Source organism: Beta vulgaris, chromosome 1 (assembly GCF_026745355.1).
Source record: "Beta vulgaris subsp. vulgaris cultivar EL10 chromosome 1, EL10.2, whole genome shotgun sequence".
NCBI lineage: Eukaryota > Viridiplantae > Streptophyta > Magnoliopsida > Caryophyllales > Amaranthaceae > Beta > Beta vulgaris.
Genome location: NC_079202.1, coordinates 37,220,457 through 37,237,997, shown reverse-complemented (window position 1 = coordinate 37,237,997; position 17,541 = coordinate 37,220,457). Strand labels below are relative to the sequence as shown.

Sequence of the window (17,541 nt, the reverse complement as noted above, 5' to 3'; positions counted from 1 at the left end):
TTTAGAAAATTTCTTCAAACTCCATATCAATCCAACTCCATATATTCCCCTCAAAAAAAATAAAATCCAACTCCATATATTTGCGGTTTTGCATGCGGTCTTTAAATCTTCTTCACTTTGTAGATCGAATGATTCTACACCTTGGTTGTATCAAGGAATTACAGTAACCATGCTTCAAATGCAAAGAACATGGAGATCAAAGGCTTAATTTCTTCATAAAACCCACATGCATGAGTTTTATATTTGTTGTTGATGCAAAAATCGATGACTTGGAGTATAATTTTCATGGATAATTTGTAGCTTTAAAGTATAAAAAAAATGTAGCTAAGAGAGATTTGCTAAAAAAAACGTAGATAAGTTGTATGCAATAATCGGTAATAAGATAGGTTTGGTTGTAATAAGTTTTAGAATCATCTAGGCGTGGGTTGTAATAAGATAGAGATTGTATGTAGAGAGAGATTTAGAATCAATTTATGGAGAAGATGATGTAGTTGTAATAAGAGAGATTGTATGATATTTTTTATTAAGTTAGAACACATAGTGGACTTGGAGCATTATTTTATAACCAAGGGCTAAATTGTTTGAAGCATCATTATAGTAAAGTGGTATGCTCATTTATGGAGAATACAAAATTTGAGCCATTTTGATTGTGTCCAAATATAAGAAAATATAACTTTTACAATCAAAGTTAATCTTTAAATAAACACTATTTTACTAGCTTCCATTTCACTCTTTTTCACTAAAGGAAAGAACTTACCACTTCATATATTCAAATGTGTAATAAAATTATATGGACTTGGCCCACACTAAAATCGTATGGATCTATGCTAATTCATGTTATTTATTAAAAAAAAGTCACTATATAAAAAAATAGATATAATATCTGAGTAAATATATATTGTAAAGTTTGATGACGTGGAAAAAAAACTGAAACTTTGCGCTAGCAGACATTGAAGCTAAGCTACAAAGTAATGGCAGCACATTACGTAAATTCAGCGAAATGCCATATCCTAATGATCTGATCATAGAAGACGGGCAAAACAAAATGATAATGGACGAGCTTTCCTATGACTGAGGGAAGTTAAAAGAGGAGTTCCAGCGACTGTTTCAAGGATTAACAACTGAGCAACGTGGAATTACAATGAAATTATGTCAGCTGTATCACGAGGAAAAGGAGGGGTGTTCTTTGTATATGGATACGGAGGAACAGGTAAGACGTATCTTTGGAGATTGTTGTGTGCCTCATTAAGGCGTAAAGGAGATACCGTTTTGCCAGTCGCATCAAGCGGAATAGCTTCTTTATTGCTTTTGCGCGCGAGGAAGAACTACTCATTCTAGGTTTGGACTCCCGTTAATAAATGTTGCTGAGAACTCAACATGTGTTGGCATTAAGCCAGGCTCGGACTTAACTGGACTCCTTATGAAGACAAAGTTAATCATATGGGATGAAGCTCCCATGATGCATAAATACTGCTTGGAAGCTCTAGATAGGAGTTTAAAGGATGTTATGCAGTTTGTGAATCCTGCAAATCAAGATATCACATTTGGTGGCAAGGTTGTAGTTTTTGCTGGTGATTTAAGAAAAATATTACCCGTGGTGCCTAAAGGAAGCAGACAAGACATTGTCTTCTCAGCAATAAATAGTTCTTACTTATGGACTTTTGCCGAGTACTTAGGCTGACAAAGAACATGCGCCTCACAACAGGTTCAAGTAATTAAAATGTTGATGAAATTTAAGAATTTTCATAATGGATACTCAATGTTGGAGATGGCTAAGTTGGAGGGCCAAATGATGGTGAGGCCGATATTGAAATACCCCATGAAATGTTGGTAGATGGGGGACATGACCCTATTGCGACAATAGTATAAAGCACATATCCTGACATAGCGGATCACATTTGGGAACCAAGTTTTTCAAGAAAGAGCTATTCTTGCTCCAACCAATGAAATTGCTGAGACGGTTAACGATCACGTGTTATCTCAATTGCCAGGTGAAGAAAGAACTTACTTGAGTTCAGATGCAATTTCAGTGGAGGAAGGAAATTTTGGAGTTCATGAGATGTATTCAACAGAGTTCCTAAATACAATTAAATGCGGAGGATTACCAAACCATAGTATATGACTGAAGTAGAGGTGATCATGGGCCGGGCCGGGCCGGGTTCGGGTCGGGCCGCGGCCAAAAAATTTGCCCATTGGCTGGGCCTGGCCGGGCCGGGCCTAAATTCGGGCCGAATTTTTGTGTCCAAAGCCCGCTATTTCGGGCCGGGCTTAGAGGGCTTTTGCGGGCCAAAACGGGCCGGGCCAAAAAATAGACTAAAAAGTCGTTTTTAGCTTGCCCAAAGCCCGCCCAAAAACAAAAAAAAAATGACCGGGCCGGGCCGGGCCCGGCCCGCGGGCCGAAAAATTCTGCCCAAAACCCGGCCCAAAAACGGGCCGGGCCGGGCCACCGGGCCGGGCCAAAATGATCACCTCTAGACTGAAGGTTGGAGCACCAGTGATGCTCCTAAGGAATATTGATCAAAGTTCTGGGCTATGTAATGGCACAAGATTGGTCGTTAAGCACTTAGGCGATCGCATTATAGAGGCTATTGTGGTATCTGGTAGTAATTTGGGCAATAACTTCTTCATTCCACGAATGACGCTGACTTCGTTAGACTCAACAAAATTTCCAATCAAGTTCCAACGGAGACAATTCCCTTTGGTTGTGTGCTTAATGACAATCAATAAAAGTCAAGGACAATCACTTTCGCATGTTGGCCTATATCTTCCTCGGTCTGTTTTCAGCTACAGAAAATTTTATGTGGCCGTATCAAGAGTTACTAGCAAGAAGGGTTTGAAAATTTTAATAGTTGATAAAGAACGTGGAACATCAAATGTTACCACGAACGTAGTATACAAAGAGTATTTCAGAATGTTGGTTAAATACTCTTATTATTAATGTTACTCAATAATTAATTTTTATTTTCATACACTTTGTTGACATGTATTTTTTTTACCTCAGATTTTCATAATTTATATTGCATGCGAACTTTAAGTGCTTCAAAATATGTTGCAATAATATTTACAAATATTACATTTGATGTACACAATTATCTCAAAAAATAAACTTCCCGTGCATTTTTGCACGGGTTAAAAGCTAGTATTATTAATATAAATCTTTTGCATATATACGGTTGTATAGCTGTTAAGTTTTCTTGTATGTAGCTTAGTGGTCTACCTTTCTTAGTGGGCTTGAACCTATTAGCCTTTGTATATATTCAGGGCAGCAGTAACGCATCACTCACGAAAATAAGAGAATTGTTCTCCTTCCATGATTCTTGACATTGGCATGTTATCGAAGCAGGTTTGATTACGAAATTAAACAAATTATTATTATTATTATTATTATTATTATTATTATTATTATTATTATTATTATTATTATTATTATTATTATTATTTATTATTAATTATTTATTATTAATTTATTATTATTATTATTATTATTATTATTATTATTATTATTATTATTATTATTATTATTATTATTATTATTATTATTATTATTATTTTCCTTCTGATATTTGATTATCATTTGCAATGGGCGAAAACGGCAAGGGAGTAGATTCTTCTTCTCCGTATTATTTACATCCTTCCTCGAACACAGATCGAATTATATCTCCCGTGGTTCTACGTGGGAATAATTACAACGAATGGGCACGATCGGCCCGTAATGCTTTCAAAGCAAACAACAAACTTGGGTTTATTGATGGCTCGATTCATCCACCCAAGTCGACTGAATCTACGATGTATTCTTCATGGGTGCAGGTGAATTTTATGCTAGGGGAATGGTTACGTAACACACTTGATGCATCCAATTCGTTCTTCTGTCCCTATTACTGATGATGTTAGGGATATGTGGGAGGATATAAGGGGACGTTTCTCGGTTAGAAACGGACTCGAATTCACGAATTAACGAGTCAATTGACTCATCTTGAACAAGGCGGCGACTCGGTGGTCGACTACTACGGGAAAATACGAATGATTTGGGATATTAGATTTTAATACTGCCCCTGTGTGTACTTGTAGCTGCAAGTGTGGTGCGAAAATTGCTTTGGTGAAGGAACGAGAGGATCAGAAAGTTCACCAATTTTGAATTGGTCTAGACTCCACTATCCATGGCAGGGTTCGATCTCAAATTTTGATGCAAGAACCCCTTCCACCATTGAACACGGAACGATATCATTCTATTGTTCGCCATCGTGACAAGAAGACCGAGGCCATGGGTTTTGCGGCACAAGGCACTACTCGTGGGCGTGCAGCAGCTTTTGCCATGGAGGGTGATAAGCCTCGCTTTACAGGCACGCGTTCTCATTGCGGAAAAGTGGGACACGACAAAGATAACTGCTTCCAGCTTTTGGGATTTCCTGATTGGTGGTATTCTGAAAATAGGGCAGCAGCTAAGGGAGGCACCAAGTCTACTCGTGGTGGGAAAGTTGCTGGTCGTGGTCGTGGGAATGTGGCTAATGTTGTTGGCCAATCCTCTAGCAGCACATCAGGACAACAAATTGGCGACTCTGATCGTAATGGGGTGCAACTCTCGGATGCACAATGGCAACAATTTTTGGGTATGCTAAAACCTTCTCACACCAATGATACTACTACAAAACATGATGGTAAGTATAAGTCCACTCAATGGATTATTGACACTGGTTGTTCGAATCATATGACCGGAAATATAAATTTATTCGAAAGTTTGTAAGATGTTTCTCCGTCTCCAGTTGGGTTACCAAATGGCAACAAAACAACAACGATTAAGGAAGGCAAAGTTGTCTTGAGGGATGGTTTGATTTTGAAGGATGTGTTATATGTTCCTGATTTGAATGTTAATCTTATTTCTGTTTTACAATTGCTTGCTACTTTGAATTATTTTATCACAGTAACTGAATACCTATGTATCATATAGGACCGCAATTCGAGGACTCTGATTGGAGCAGGTGAACAATGTGACAAAGTATATTGGTTCAAGTCAGAGAAGCGGATTCAAGCTAATCAAACTTCTATGGTTGGGCAGCAAGAATTGTGGCATCGTCATCTTGGCCATCCTTCCCGAAAAGTGGTGTCTCTTTTACCTTTTATTTGTCAAAATAACGCTCATAGTGAGAGCAATGATTTTTGTCATTCTAAGGAACCTTGTAGTATTTGTTTAATAGCTCATCAAACTAGAAGTGTTTTTTCGATTAGTGAAAGTAAAATGCTTGATTTATTTGACATGATTCATTGTGACATGATTTGGGGTGATTATAAAGTTGCTTCTAGTTGTGGTGCTTATTACTTTCTCACAATTGTTGCTAATTTTTCAAAAGCCGTTTGGGTGTATTTGATGATTGCTAAAAGTGAGGTTGGCCAAATAATAAAATATTTTTGTTTAATGGTCCAAACTCAATTTAATAAACGGGTTAAAATTTTACGGAGTGACAATATGAGAATGAATTTACCTGTTTACGACGTTTCTATGCTAAGAATGGGATGTTACATCAAACATCATTTGTTGATACACCTCAACAAAATTGTAGGGTAGAACGTAAGCATCAACATGTCCTTAATGTGGCTCGAGCTCTACGTTTTCAAGCTAACCTACCTTTGACACGGCTGCTTATGTGATTAATAGAACTCCTTCTCGTGTGTTAAATGGCAAGTCTCCGTTTGAAATGTTGTTTGGCGAATCTCCAAATTACTCTCTTATACGTGTTTTTGGAAGCTTCTGTTATGCTAATTACCGTCCAAGACTGAAAGATAAATTTGGTCCTCGCTCTCGAAAATGTACATTCGTTGGATATCCATTTGGGCAAAAGGGTTGGAGACTTTATGACTTGGAGAACCTATTATTTTTGTGGAAAATGATTTTCCATTTGACAATATGGATGAACCTATGAAAATTGATGGAGTTAATATAAATGAGTTATTTCACCGACAACTGCAACTTGTTGATGATGGGAATGATAGTGCTATTGGAGTTAGAGGTAGTTATACGATGGGTGATGAAGTTAGGGGGAGTTATGAGGGTCATAAGGTAAGAGAGGAACTGCACCAATTACGACCCCCTCGTGGCCAACCCAGCAACAACACGACAAGGAGCAACAAGCTCCACAACCTGGGTGTGGCGCTGTTGTACCCCGCGACATCCCCCAAGCATTTCTCCAAGCACTCTACAACCTCACATTGATGAACCGCTTGGTAAAGGACATCGTATATGAACTCCATCAACTCGGTTACAAGGCTTCATCACCAACACGATCCAAACCAATACTCTTGTCACTGTCACTAGTTCATCTCCTCCAAACCGGTCGTCCTCAGCTACATCTTTTCCTATAACTTATTTTGTTAAATGTGATAAATTATCTGTGAAACATAGGATATTTTTGGCAGCGGTGTCCACTTGGGTTGAACAAAAATCCTTCTCTGAAGCGGTCAAACACCCAGGATGGCGTAATGCCATGAAAGAAGAACTCGACGCTCTCAAACGACAAGGCACATGGACATTGGAATCCTTACTATCAAATGTGTTTGTTTTGCAGCATTGCGACTAACTAATAAACAATTGCAAAATTTAGCTCTCGCTGACATTGAAGCTAAGCTACAAAGTAACGGTAGCACCCTCCGTAAATTCACCGAAATGCCACTCTCAGATGATTTGATTATCTTAGATGGTCAAAACAAGCTCATAATTGATGAGCTATCTTATGATAGAGAGCAGCTACACAAGGAATTTAAAGAACTTTACTCGAGATTGACGGTTGAACAGCGTGAATTTATAATGAAATCATGTTTGTGGTATCAAGAGGTCAGGGGAGCATCTTCTTTGTATATGGTTATGGAGGAGCTGTAAGACATACCTATGGAGATTATTGTGTGTTGCATTAAGGTGTCAAGGGGAAATTGTCTTTCCAGTTGCGTCAAGTGAAATAGCCTCTTTGTTGCTTCCACGAGGGAGAACTGTCCATTCTAGATTTCGACTTCCTTTAAATGTTACTGAGAACTCAACGTATTCAGCAATTAAGTCTAGATTAGACCTCGCAACTCTCCTTATAAGGACAAAATTCATTTGAGATGAGGTTCCTATGATGCATAAATATTGCTTTGAAGCTCTAGATAGAACCTTAAAGGTTGTTATGCAGTGTATAAACCCTGTAAATCAACATATTCCATTTGGTGGAAAGGTTGTTGTGTTAATTCACTGGTGATTTAAGACACATATATTACTTGTCATTCCCAAAAGAAGCAAACAAAATATCGTGTTCTCAGCAATCAAGAGTTCTTACTTATGGGATTTTTGTCATGTGCTAAGATTAACAAAGAATATGCGCTTGAAAACAAGTACCAGTAGCTCCAATGTTGATAAAATTAGGGAGTTGTCAAGAGTGGATTTTGAACATTGGAGATGGCAAAGTTGGTGAGCCGAATGATGGTGAAATCGATGTAGAAATTCCTCATGAGACATTGATAGATAAAGAAGATGACCTTATTTCTGCAATAGTAGAGAGTAGGGTTGTGCAAAGACCAGGAACGGACCGAAATCTTAACCGGACTGAAATGTGGACCAAACCGATTCGATCCAGTCCGCGATCCACAATAATTCCCAAATCCGGGTTTCTGATCCTGTCCAGACTTGTTGGACCGGAATTTCTATTATGTAGTAAAAAAAAAGTTTATATGTTAAAAAAAGTTTTAAAAGGTAGAAAGTTAGAAATTTAAAAACCTACTATTTATTACTTTAGGATTATTGTTGTTAAATACTCCATCCGTTCCAGAATACTCTTTACACTTTCCTTTTTTATCTGTCCCAAAATACTTTTTACACTTCTATTTGATATATAACCCACTATTATTTTAATCATTCTACTTTCTAACTATTGGCCCACATTCTCTCTCTTCCAAATAAAATAATACCATTCTTATTATTATCTACCAACTCTAACCATCACCCACATTCTCTCTACTCAAAATAAAATAATACTACTTGTACTAACTACTAACTCCTATTACATCTCCCCTCAAAAAAAAAAACTCTTAATACATCTACTTTTCAATAAAACAACAATTGATAACTAAATAACAACTTATCATCTAAACCTACGTGTCTTAATAAGTGCCAAGAGTATTTCGAGACAGAGGGAGTATATTAATTTTTAATATACCTAATTTATAAATATATGTAAATAAAATAAAAAAAGAATTTTTTTAAAGAAAATATAGATTTCGGTCCCGCTCCAAGAAAAAGGCAAATTCTGGTCCACCGGTCCAGCCGGTTCCGGTCTGGCTGATTCTGGACCCGTACACACCCCTAACAGAGAGTACATATCCCGACCTAGAGAATCACATATGGGAAGCAAAATATTTTTCCAAGAAAGAGCTATTCTTACTCCAACTAATGAAATTGCCGACTTAGTTAATTAGCATGTCTTGTCTCGGTTACCAGGTGAAAAAGAAGTTATTTGAGTTCAGATGCAATTTCTGTTGAGGAAGGGAATTTCGGAGTTCATGAGATGTATTCTACCGAATTTCTAAATACAATCAAGTGTGGAGGATTGCCAAATTATAACATTAGATTAAAAGGTAGTGGCACTGGTAATGCTATTAAAGAATATTGACCAGACTTCTAGGATATGTAATGGTACAAGATTAGTCGTCAAGCATCTTGGCAATCACATTATTGAGGTTGTTGTTATGTCCGACAGTAATGTAGGGTTCCTGATAAAATTCCAGAGAAGGCAGTTTCCATTGGTTGTATGGTATAGGATTATATCTCCATCGGCTACTATTCAGCTACGGATAATTCTACGTTAATGTATCAAGAGTTACAAGCAAAAAGGATTTGAAAATTTTAATTGGTGATAAAGAGCGTAGGAACTCAAATGTTATCACAAATGTAGTGTATAAGGAAGTATTTCAGAATGTGTAATAAGTATCATGAAAAGTCAAAACATTTATGTAATTACTTTTTCTTTCAATGTGTCATATAGTCATGCACAGTTGTCTTATTGTCTATTTTGTTGCAGAGTATACGATAATGCGTTTTTTATAGTTATATGTAACTTTATTTGTTTTATTTATGTCACCTTCGTACTGTAAAACCTTTTCTTTATATTAACGCAAACCATTAGCATCCTGTGCATTCTTGCATGGGCTTCAAACTAGTTTTACTATGATCACTGAAGAATCGTCCACAGGGAAACAAGGAATAAAGCATCTATCATCCGGGGAAAATGAGAATGGGATATTTTTAATACTAATGCCAAAACTTAGTGGTTTAGGAAAAAAGGAATTAAAGCTGATAAATAAAATGTACAGATGTTGTGGATGAAGTCTCATTCCTATGACAGACTGGAATGGGACTTTATCCACAATACTCTCATTAGACACAACCTTGACAAACACACTTGCAATTTATTAATGAGTTGTATAACATCTGTGTCCTCTTCTATTTTAGTCAATAGCAAACCCACATACCCTTTCCTCTTATCTAGAGGGATTAGACAAGGAGACCCCAAATCTCCGTACATCTTCATCCTCTGTATGAAGTACTTTACATCCATTATCAATGAGACTTGTCTGGACTTATCTTGGACCCCATTTACCTTTGATAAATCTAAACTCTCTGTGTCCCACATGCTCTTTGAGGATGATATATTGTTCTTTGGGGAAGCAAATATCAAAACAGTTGATGCTATGGCTCATTTTCTAGATATGTTCCATAGCCTGTCTGGTCTTCAAATGAATCCCCAAAAAAGCTTGGTGTATTTCTCCATGAATACTGACTACTGGATAAGGGATCTCATATCCACCCGACTTCAAATTCACCCAGCATGGACCTATGCCTATACTTATGTTTCCCTCTCACTAATAAAAGGCCCACTACACACCAGCTTGGTCACATCTTGCAAAAGATTCAAACTAAGCTTGCCTCTTGGAAGACTAAATACCTCTCTAAAGCTAGGAGAGCAACCTTAATAACTGCTACCTTCAGTGTCATCCATGCCTACACTATGAATTGTATTAGCCTCCATGTTTCTCTCTCTCTCTAAAGCCATTGACTCTACTTGCCGCAAGTTCTTCTGGGTGCTAAAGAGGGTGGAATTGAGGTGGCTACCATCTCTTGGGATAAGATTAGTGGACCTAGAGAGCTAGAAGGTCTAGGCCTAAGATAGAATAACATTACAAATAAGATCTCCCTTGCAAAATTGTGTTCGAAAATTGACTCTTCTGATAACCTAACTCCAAAAGTATTTACCGAAAATATTATGCACAAACAGACAGCCCTAAGATTTTTAGTAGGGGATCCCACATTTGACAAGACATAGAAAGAGGGTGGAAAATTTTCTCTAAGTACTCTAGATGGAGCATTGGGAGAGGACATTTCGTTCTAGCATGACATTTGGACTCCCTTTGGTCCCTTGAGAAATCTTCTTCAAGGACCCATGACATCCAAGGAGAATTGCAGAATGGTGGCCCATACCATCAATGACCTGACTTGAAATTTAGAGGACTCATCCCTCACCCTCCCCAGTGATATAACCTTTTGGATCTCAAATATCCCAATACTACTTGACCAAAAAGACACCCTTGTATGTTGGATGGTCAAACGAAACAATTTAGACTCTAAACAAATCTACAAAAAAGAATGGCAAAAGAAAGTCAATCCAAACAACACTTACGTTAATTGGAAGAAGTTATGGGACACCCCATGTCTCCCTAAGATCCAGAATTTCCTATAGATCTACCTCTGGGATAGCCTACGCACTAGAGTCTCCCTCCACAAAAGAGGGCTTCTAGAGAATCCAAACTGCCCATTCTATCATATAGTTGAAAAAACCAGAGAACATATCCTTAGAAACTGTCCTAGAACTAAGGAAATCTGGAATAAGTTATCTCCCCCACCAAACTTCTATAAAATACCCTTTGATAAATGGATCTTGATCAATATATCATCTAATGACAAATCACCACAACATACCATTGGCGACATGCTTCTCCTTTATGTGTTGGAGGATCTGGATTAGAAGAAACCAGTAGGTCTTTAATTGTAAGGGTCTTAAACTGGAACATTTTTTAAAAACTATCTCTTTTCTTGCGGTTGAATTCTCTTGCTCAAGACGTGGCCCCACTATAAAACCACAAACAAACACCTTTGAGCCATCCCAAGACTATTGTTTTACTATAGTGGTGGATGCCTCTTTCTGCTCTTCCTCTCTTTCAGCAGATATGGGGGCAATTTGCAAAACCAAAACAAGCCTATGAATTGAAGGAATATGTGGCAAAATTGTAGCAAATGTTTCAATTCTTACAAAACTCACTGCCATCAAAGTGGCCTTGGACTAGGTAAGGGAGAGGAAGTGGACTAAGTGCCTAATTGTATCATGATATCTAACTCCTATTGTTGTGGATAATGTTACGGGGATCACCAGAATTCGTGATAGATATACTAACATTACAATCATATGCAAGGAGTCCCTGAAGGAAGGATGTGTGATACGGGTTCAAAAAAGTGGAGAGGCGTCAAGTTAGCGAGGGTGATGCACTTGCCAAGGCAGTAACAAAGAAGGATCCTCAACATCATGACTTCCTCCATTTTTCTACATGTCCTTGGAAGGACCTAAATCTAACGAACTTAAATATTTCCTTTGAACAATTGTCGGTAATCTGTAATATTAGGGCCCGGAGGCCCCTCAACTTTGGTACTTGGTTTGTAAACTCTTCTTTATCTATTGCATCCACTTAACCAAAAATAAAATAAAATGTAAAGATGTACTTTTGCTAGAGTACTATCAAGAGGCACACTATTTTTTTCCATGTCATACCGAGTGATCGCTGCTGCTCACATCTTTATGTACATAACCAGAACTGTGGTCACAAGCAGCAATATCATCTCCAATCTCATGCGAAAAACTATCATCCTTGCCTTCAATTTCAAACTGTCACTGTCATGGATATTTCTCCAGAAGCGTCTCCCACTATGACAAAGTTAGCAACGGATTTCTGCATAGGATCAGATGGACCACTTTTATCTTTGCTAAATTGAGACCGTCAAAGGCCTGTTAGAAAACAACAGTCAAACGCCTTCTTAAAAAATCACCTAATAACTACTAATAGATGAAAGTCACATAGGAACTAATTGGTGAAGGCTCAGCCTGCGATAGGGCACGAAAAAGCTTCAGGCCTTTCAACATGGCTAAATTGAGGAATTAAATCCAAACATCTACAGGATTCCTACAGAAACAGAATCAGGTAGAAGACCTGAGAATACGTGATCCATGAAAGGCAACCACAACAGTGCAGATAAATCAAAAGGCAAGGCAGATATTATAGCTCAAGAGCAGAAGCTACAGAAGAACAACGTAAAGTAGATGGCCTCGCATTCAGATTGAACATTTGAACTCTAAGCACGAGGCTATTTTCTAAAACAATCGTGTCAGTCATTAATGTCAGGGTAAATCAAGAGCTCAAGGTTCAATGTTGAGAGCTAAGAGTAGCTCAACTAATATCCGGTATGCCAAGATGCACCCCAGGACTGGACGGGTTATGGATCGTTTCGGACGTACGGGTTATGGACCGTTTCGGACGTAGTTTAGATTAATTATATAGCGAAAGGGGGAATGGTTGGTAGGTAATTAATCTCGTCAAATGATTAATAAAAACTTTGAAAATAAAAGTTTTGAAATTTATTTTTTAATTTGAAAAGAAGGTTTATTATTGAATTAATAACTGAATGAAATCAATTTTGAGAATTTGAACAGATGTTTTGAATAGTTCGAACAGATGTTGAAAGCAATTAAAAGAGACGCAGATATGAAAAATATCTTACTTTGATTGAACTTTGAATGAACTTACACAAGGATTGAGTAACAACTAATTTTGAGCGAGAGGCTTTTGTAACTTATTCCTAAATTTTTCTCTCTATTTTTGTACTCAAGAAAAACACTTAGCTTTTACGACGATACAAGTAGACTATTTATAATACATAATTTGTTTGTGAAATGCGTTGATAAGTTTTGCCGCGTAAACAGAAGCAGCTTTTGCTTTGTTCTAATCGCTTGTATCTTGATATTATCCTCTGCTGATAACTTTGAGTTTGGAATTTTGCTTCCTTAGGTTCATATGACTTAAATTCATATGACTTCACGTGGAATGATGTATTGATACTATGGTTTGCTGATAACTTTGAGTTTGGAACTTTGCTTCCTTGGATTTATATGACCTTATGTGGAATGATTTGTTTAGTACGCTCGTGGCTTCTTTTGTATACGAGAATAATCCATTTGTCTTCTTGCGATATTTTCCTTTTGTGCATTTGGGTGATGGATGTACAATTCATCAGATAGTCAGGTGGCATACCGGATATTTGATGAGTTGTCATAGGAGTACCTGCATTGAAAATGTTAGTAAAATATGTCCCTTATTTTGGCCTAAGTGATATTCACTTAGCGGGATCTTTTTATTTTTTAATGTCCTAACTTTGGCCAGGAAGATCATGCGGACAATTTTATATTTAAAGAGAAAACTTTTCCTTTATTGTAAATAAGGATCTTGAGCACAAGGTCCTATGAATGGGTCATCAGGTGAGGAATGGACAGATGATCCGGGTGAATCGTCTAAATTTCGGATTAAGAGTTGAGTTTGTCTTTTGAGAACCTTGATTTCTTTTTTAAGTAATTTAATTTCAGATTCTTAAATTTCTGGCTTTCTTGTTTCTTTCTCTTTTTGTGGAGTAGGAGGATTAGGAATTTCTTTGATTGCTTTGATAAGTTGATTATCTGCAACCATTTGATCTTGGACAGTCTTTAATGAGCAAAATTTGTCAATGGCAAATTTTTCCCACCATTTAATCTTGAATTCACGTACTGTTGGAACACAAGGTGACACTCAAGAAGGGGGGGGGGGTTGAATTGAGTGGTGAAATCTAATCGTTTTTCGCACAAATCCTTTTGTGGCTCAGTGCCTGGCACTGAGTTGAACACTCGTAAATCGCTGATTTGAGTTTTTGCGAATAATAAACTTAAAAGATATTAGATTTGACACAAGATATAACGTGGTTCAATCTCACCTCTGAGATCTACGTCCACAAGAAACAAAAACTCTTTTATTTCTTTGAATCCTAAAATATCAAACTCTTGATACAATACGATTCCCCTCTCTACTAACCCTAGTAATGACTCCCAACACTTAACTCTAAGTGTTGACACTCTCTATAATGTAAAAGTTACAAGAAAAGAACGATCCTCAATGATGTGCTTCTTAGTCAAGCAAATAGAGGACAATTACAATTGTGAAATAGTAACTTAAATCTGACTCGCTCAGTGCTATGCTCAGTGCCGGAGGAAACAGTTTTCAGCTCTTAATATTTTATGTTTTTGTCTCTGAAAACGTGAGATCTAAAAGTGAATTATGAATCCCTTTTATAGGACTTGGTTTGGACGAAAATCCTTCAAAAATATCTTTATCTTTTAATCCTTGATTTAAGGGATAAAACTCTCCTTTTAGAAAAACAAACTTTATTTTTTTCTATCTTTATCTTTAAACTTAAAAAGATAAGTTTTCCATATTAGATTTTCTATTCAATTCAAAATATGTTTTTATCTATATCTTTTTCTATCTTTATCTTTAAACTTAAAAAGATAAGTTTTCCATATTAGATTTTCTTTTCAATTCAAAATCTGTTTTTATCTAAAAAATATTTTCCAAATCTTTTTAGAAAATCTGAAAACACGTTTAAGTAAAATTCTGTTGTATAAAAATCTTTTATTTAAAAACACGTTTTTATCAAAACACAATTTTTATTAAAATCTTTTCAAAAACTCGTTTTTATCAAATTCTTTTATAAACACGGTTTTATAAAATTCTTTTTCTAAAAACACGTTTTCCTAAATTCTTTTTATTTCTTATTTCAAAACTAATTTCCTTTTTATATAGATATATAATTTAATACAATTATTTATTTTCTTAACTCTAAGAAAATAATAATTATACTAATTTTATATTTATAATTTAGCACATAGCATATCACAAATTTGAGCATATTACATTTTAATCCAAAGTAACTATTCTAAGGAACATATAAACTTGACTTCAATCTTGATTCTTCTTTTCTTCAAAGTCTTCATTTATTAATTCCTTTCTTCATCCATCTGTTGCAACTGTTACATACTTTCACACTAGAATATATTATATTAATTTTCATCATCAAAACATAATATGTGCATAAAACATAACATGTACATGCACAACAATTTCCCCTTTTTGATGATGACAAACCATAAATATAATATTGTTAGATAATCACTTGTTCCCCCTCAAAGTATGCATCATTAATCACATTAGGGAAAGTAACATAATAACTTTCACATACGTTTTCACAAGTAACTTGGTAACCAAGATAATTTAATTCAATAGTCTAAGTATTATACCCATCTTCCCCCTTTTGACATTATCAAAAAGGAGAGCATCAACATGTTTAGCAAGTCAAAGTGAGATACATTCTGTAAAATAATTCAAGTAGCTCAAGCAATAAATACTAAGGATGCTGGTGCTATGTCATAATCCAACTCACAATTCGAAGTCATTAAGCAAAAATATAATCCAACTCACAATCCGAATTTATGAAGCAAGATATAATTATGAAGGATCATGGTTAGTAGCTAAGAATGTAGGATGGAGATAGGTAATGCAAGCTTAAAGATTTGAAATGGCAATTGGCTCAACAAGTGCTTAAACCCTTTTTCATATTTTCAACTTTCGCAAATAAACATCATAAGACTTTCTTCACTGTGGCACTGTGTGTGCTACTGTTCCACTGAACAATCTATTTCCTTTCAAATATAACTAATCTTCGGATATACTGGAATCCAAAATAATGATTTTCAAACCTTTGATAATATTTTTTCCATCTAGAAATTGAACTCTAAGATTTATCTAACACAAGTGTCTTACTCTTATTTTCTTTTCTTTTCTTTTCTTCTCTCTCTCTCTCTCTCTTTTTTTTTTTTTTATAAAGAGAGTCAGACCATACAATATTACTAGAGTCAATCAATAGGATATCAAAGGTGAAATAAGTTAATTTGAACCTCGTTTTCTTCTAGATACATCTCATGGCATTGTGCCCTGCACAATATGAAACAGTACTTTCATTCTTTCAAGCATTAGTGTTTCTTCCAACCTTTTCATGTTCCCCCTTAACTAATGCGTCTTCTTCTTTCACCATCTTATCAATATTTATGCTCCATATACCATGAATCAAGATTAAAAGCACTGTTAGAACTTTGGATGAATGTGTGAAGAAAAGAAGGATAATAAAGGGAAATGAAGATAAGGTGGAATATGAAAAAAAAAATGATGAGGCACAAATGTCAAATTCATGAATAGAAAATCAAATATTGGGCTAAAGATCAAGCTTGCTATAGGAAAAGAATTTGCATTTCATAGCTCAAAAATTCGGCAACTTAGGATCATATAGCTTATTAGTTCGGCAACTTAGGATCATGACATTAGGACAGCATCATTAGACCATTACGAGTCCTTTTATATCAAGTGGACCTTTACTCACAAAGCTTCACCAAGACATGCATCAATAACACTCTAATTAACATATTCAAAGGAGGACAATAGGCATAAATTCAACTAATTTCCAGAAATTAATCCCAAAACCACGAGTTATCTTGTAAAAGGTTCATGCATGACATTCAACATAATTCCTTGATCACATAATTACTTTTCAAACCACTTACCACCATCACATTCTCTATGGAGTGTGTTAAAGATTTGCCGACATGTTAAATACCAATTTATCCTTTTTTATTAGTGCCAAATATAACACACCTCCATGGTAGGCTACTAGTGAGAGGAATTGAGATTTATCACTAGTCATATGTCTTGAGCAGCCTTTGTCAAGATACTATAGGCTGCTTCCTCTCACATTTGCCTGCAAAAGAATCACTTGTTAGTTTTAGGAACCCAGATTTGTTTGGGTCCTTTTTCTTACGCTGAGCATCAAGTATGTCTTTCCTAACCCAGATTTGAGTAACATGTTTAATTCTTTGCAATTCGATTTTTCTTTTTGTTGCAGTCGTCAATTAGATGACCATTATTCCACAAAAATTGCAAATTAGATATTCAGGAAGGCCCACGTATTTTCTCTTTCGAAAGTCTCTTTCGAAGTTTTGGCACTGAGCCTGGCACTGGGTTGCTGGTCAGTATATCCTAATCCAGTTTTGTTCATGTTGTTTGTGGTGCAAGTTAAGTAATTTAGAGCATTCATCCCATTAGTCCATTTTTCGTGCATCTTTCGAGCAATAGAAAGTTGTGATTCCAAAAATTCAACTGGGGTATTTAAATCACTACTTCTTTTTCGGGAAGTCTCTAAGTCTCTTTTAACTTTATCCAACTCTTCTCTTATCTTTGCATCACTAGGCAACATTAGTGGAACAATTCTAGATTGTTGTCTTGAGTTCTTAAGATCATTCAACTCGTGATTTAATTTTCAATTTGTTCCTCAAGACTAGATTTTTCAGC

At 36.1% G+C, this 17,541-nt stretch overlaps 1 protein-coding gene across 2 annotated transcripts; it reads left to right on the top strand.

Annotated features, from left to right (window-relative positions):
• The first annotated feature begins 3,548 nt into the window (after positions 1-3,548).
• Positions 3,549-5,252, top strand: LOC125497368 (uncharacterized). Of its 2 annotated transcripts, none has more exons than XM_048643942.1 (2): positions 3,549-4,607; positions 4,946-5,252. In XM_048643942.1, the coding sequence occupies exons 1-2, from the start codon at positions 4,184-4,186 to the stop codon at positions 4,978-4,980; spliced, it is 459 nt and encodes a 152-aa protein (XP_048499899.1). In that variant the 5' UTR covers positions 3,549-4,183; the 3' UTR covers positions 4,981-5,252. The 2 variants fall into 2 exon arrangements, with proteins under 2 accessions (XP_048499899.1, XP_048499896.1); XM_048643939.1 differs by having other exon boundaries at positions 3,549-4,655.
• Positions 5,253-17,541: the final 12,289 nt, after the last annotated feature.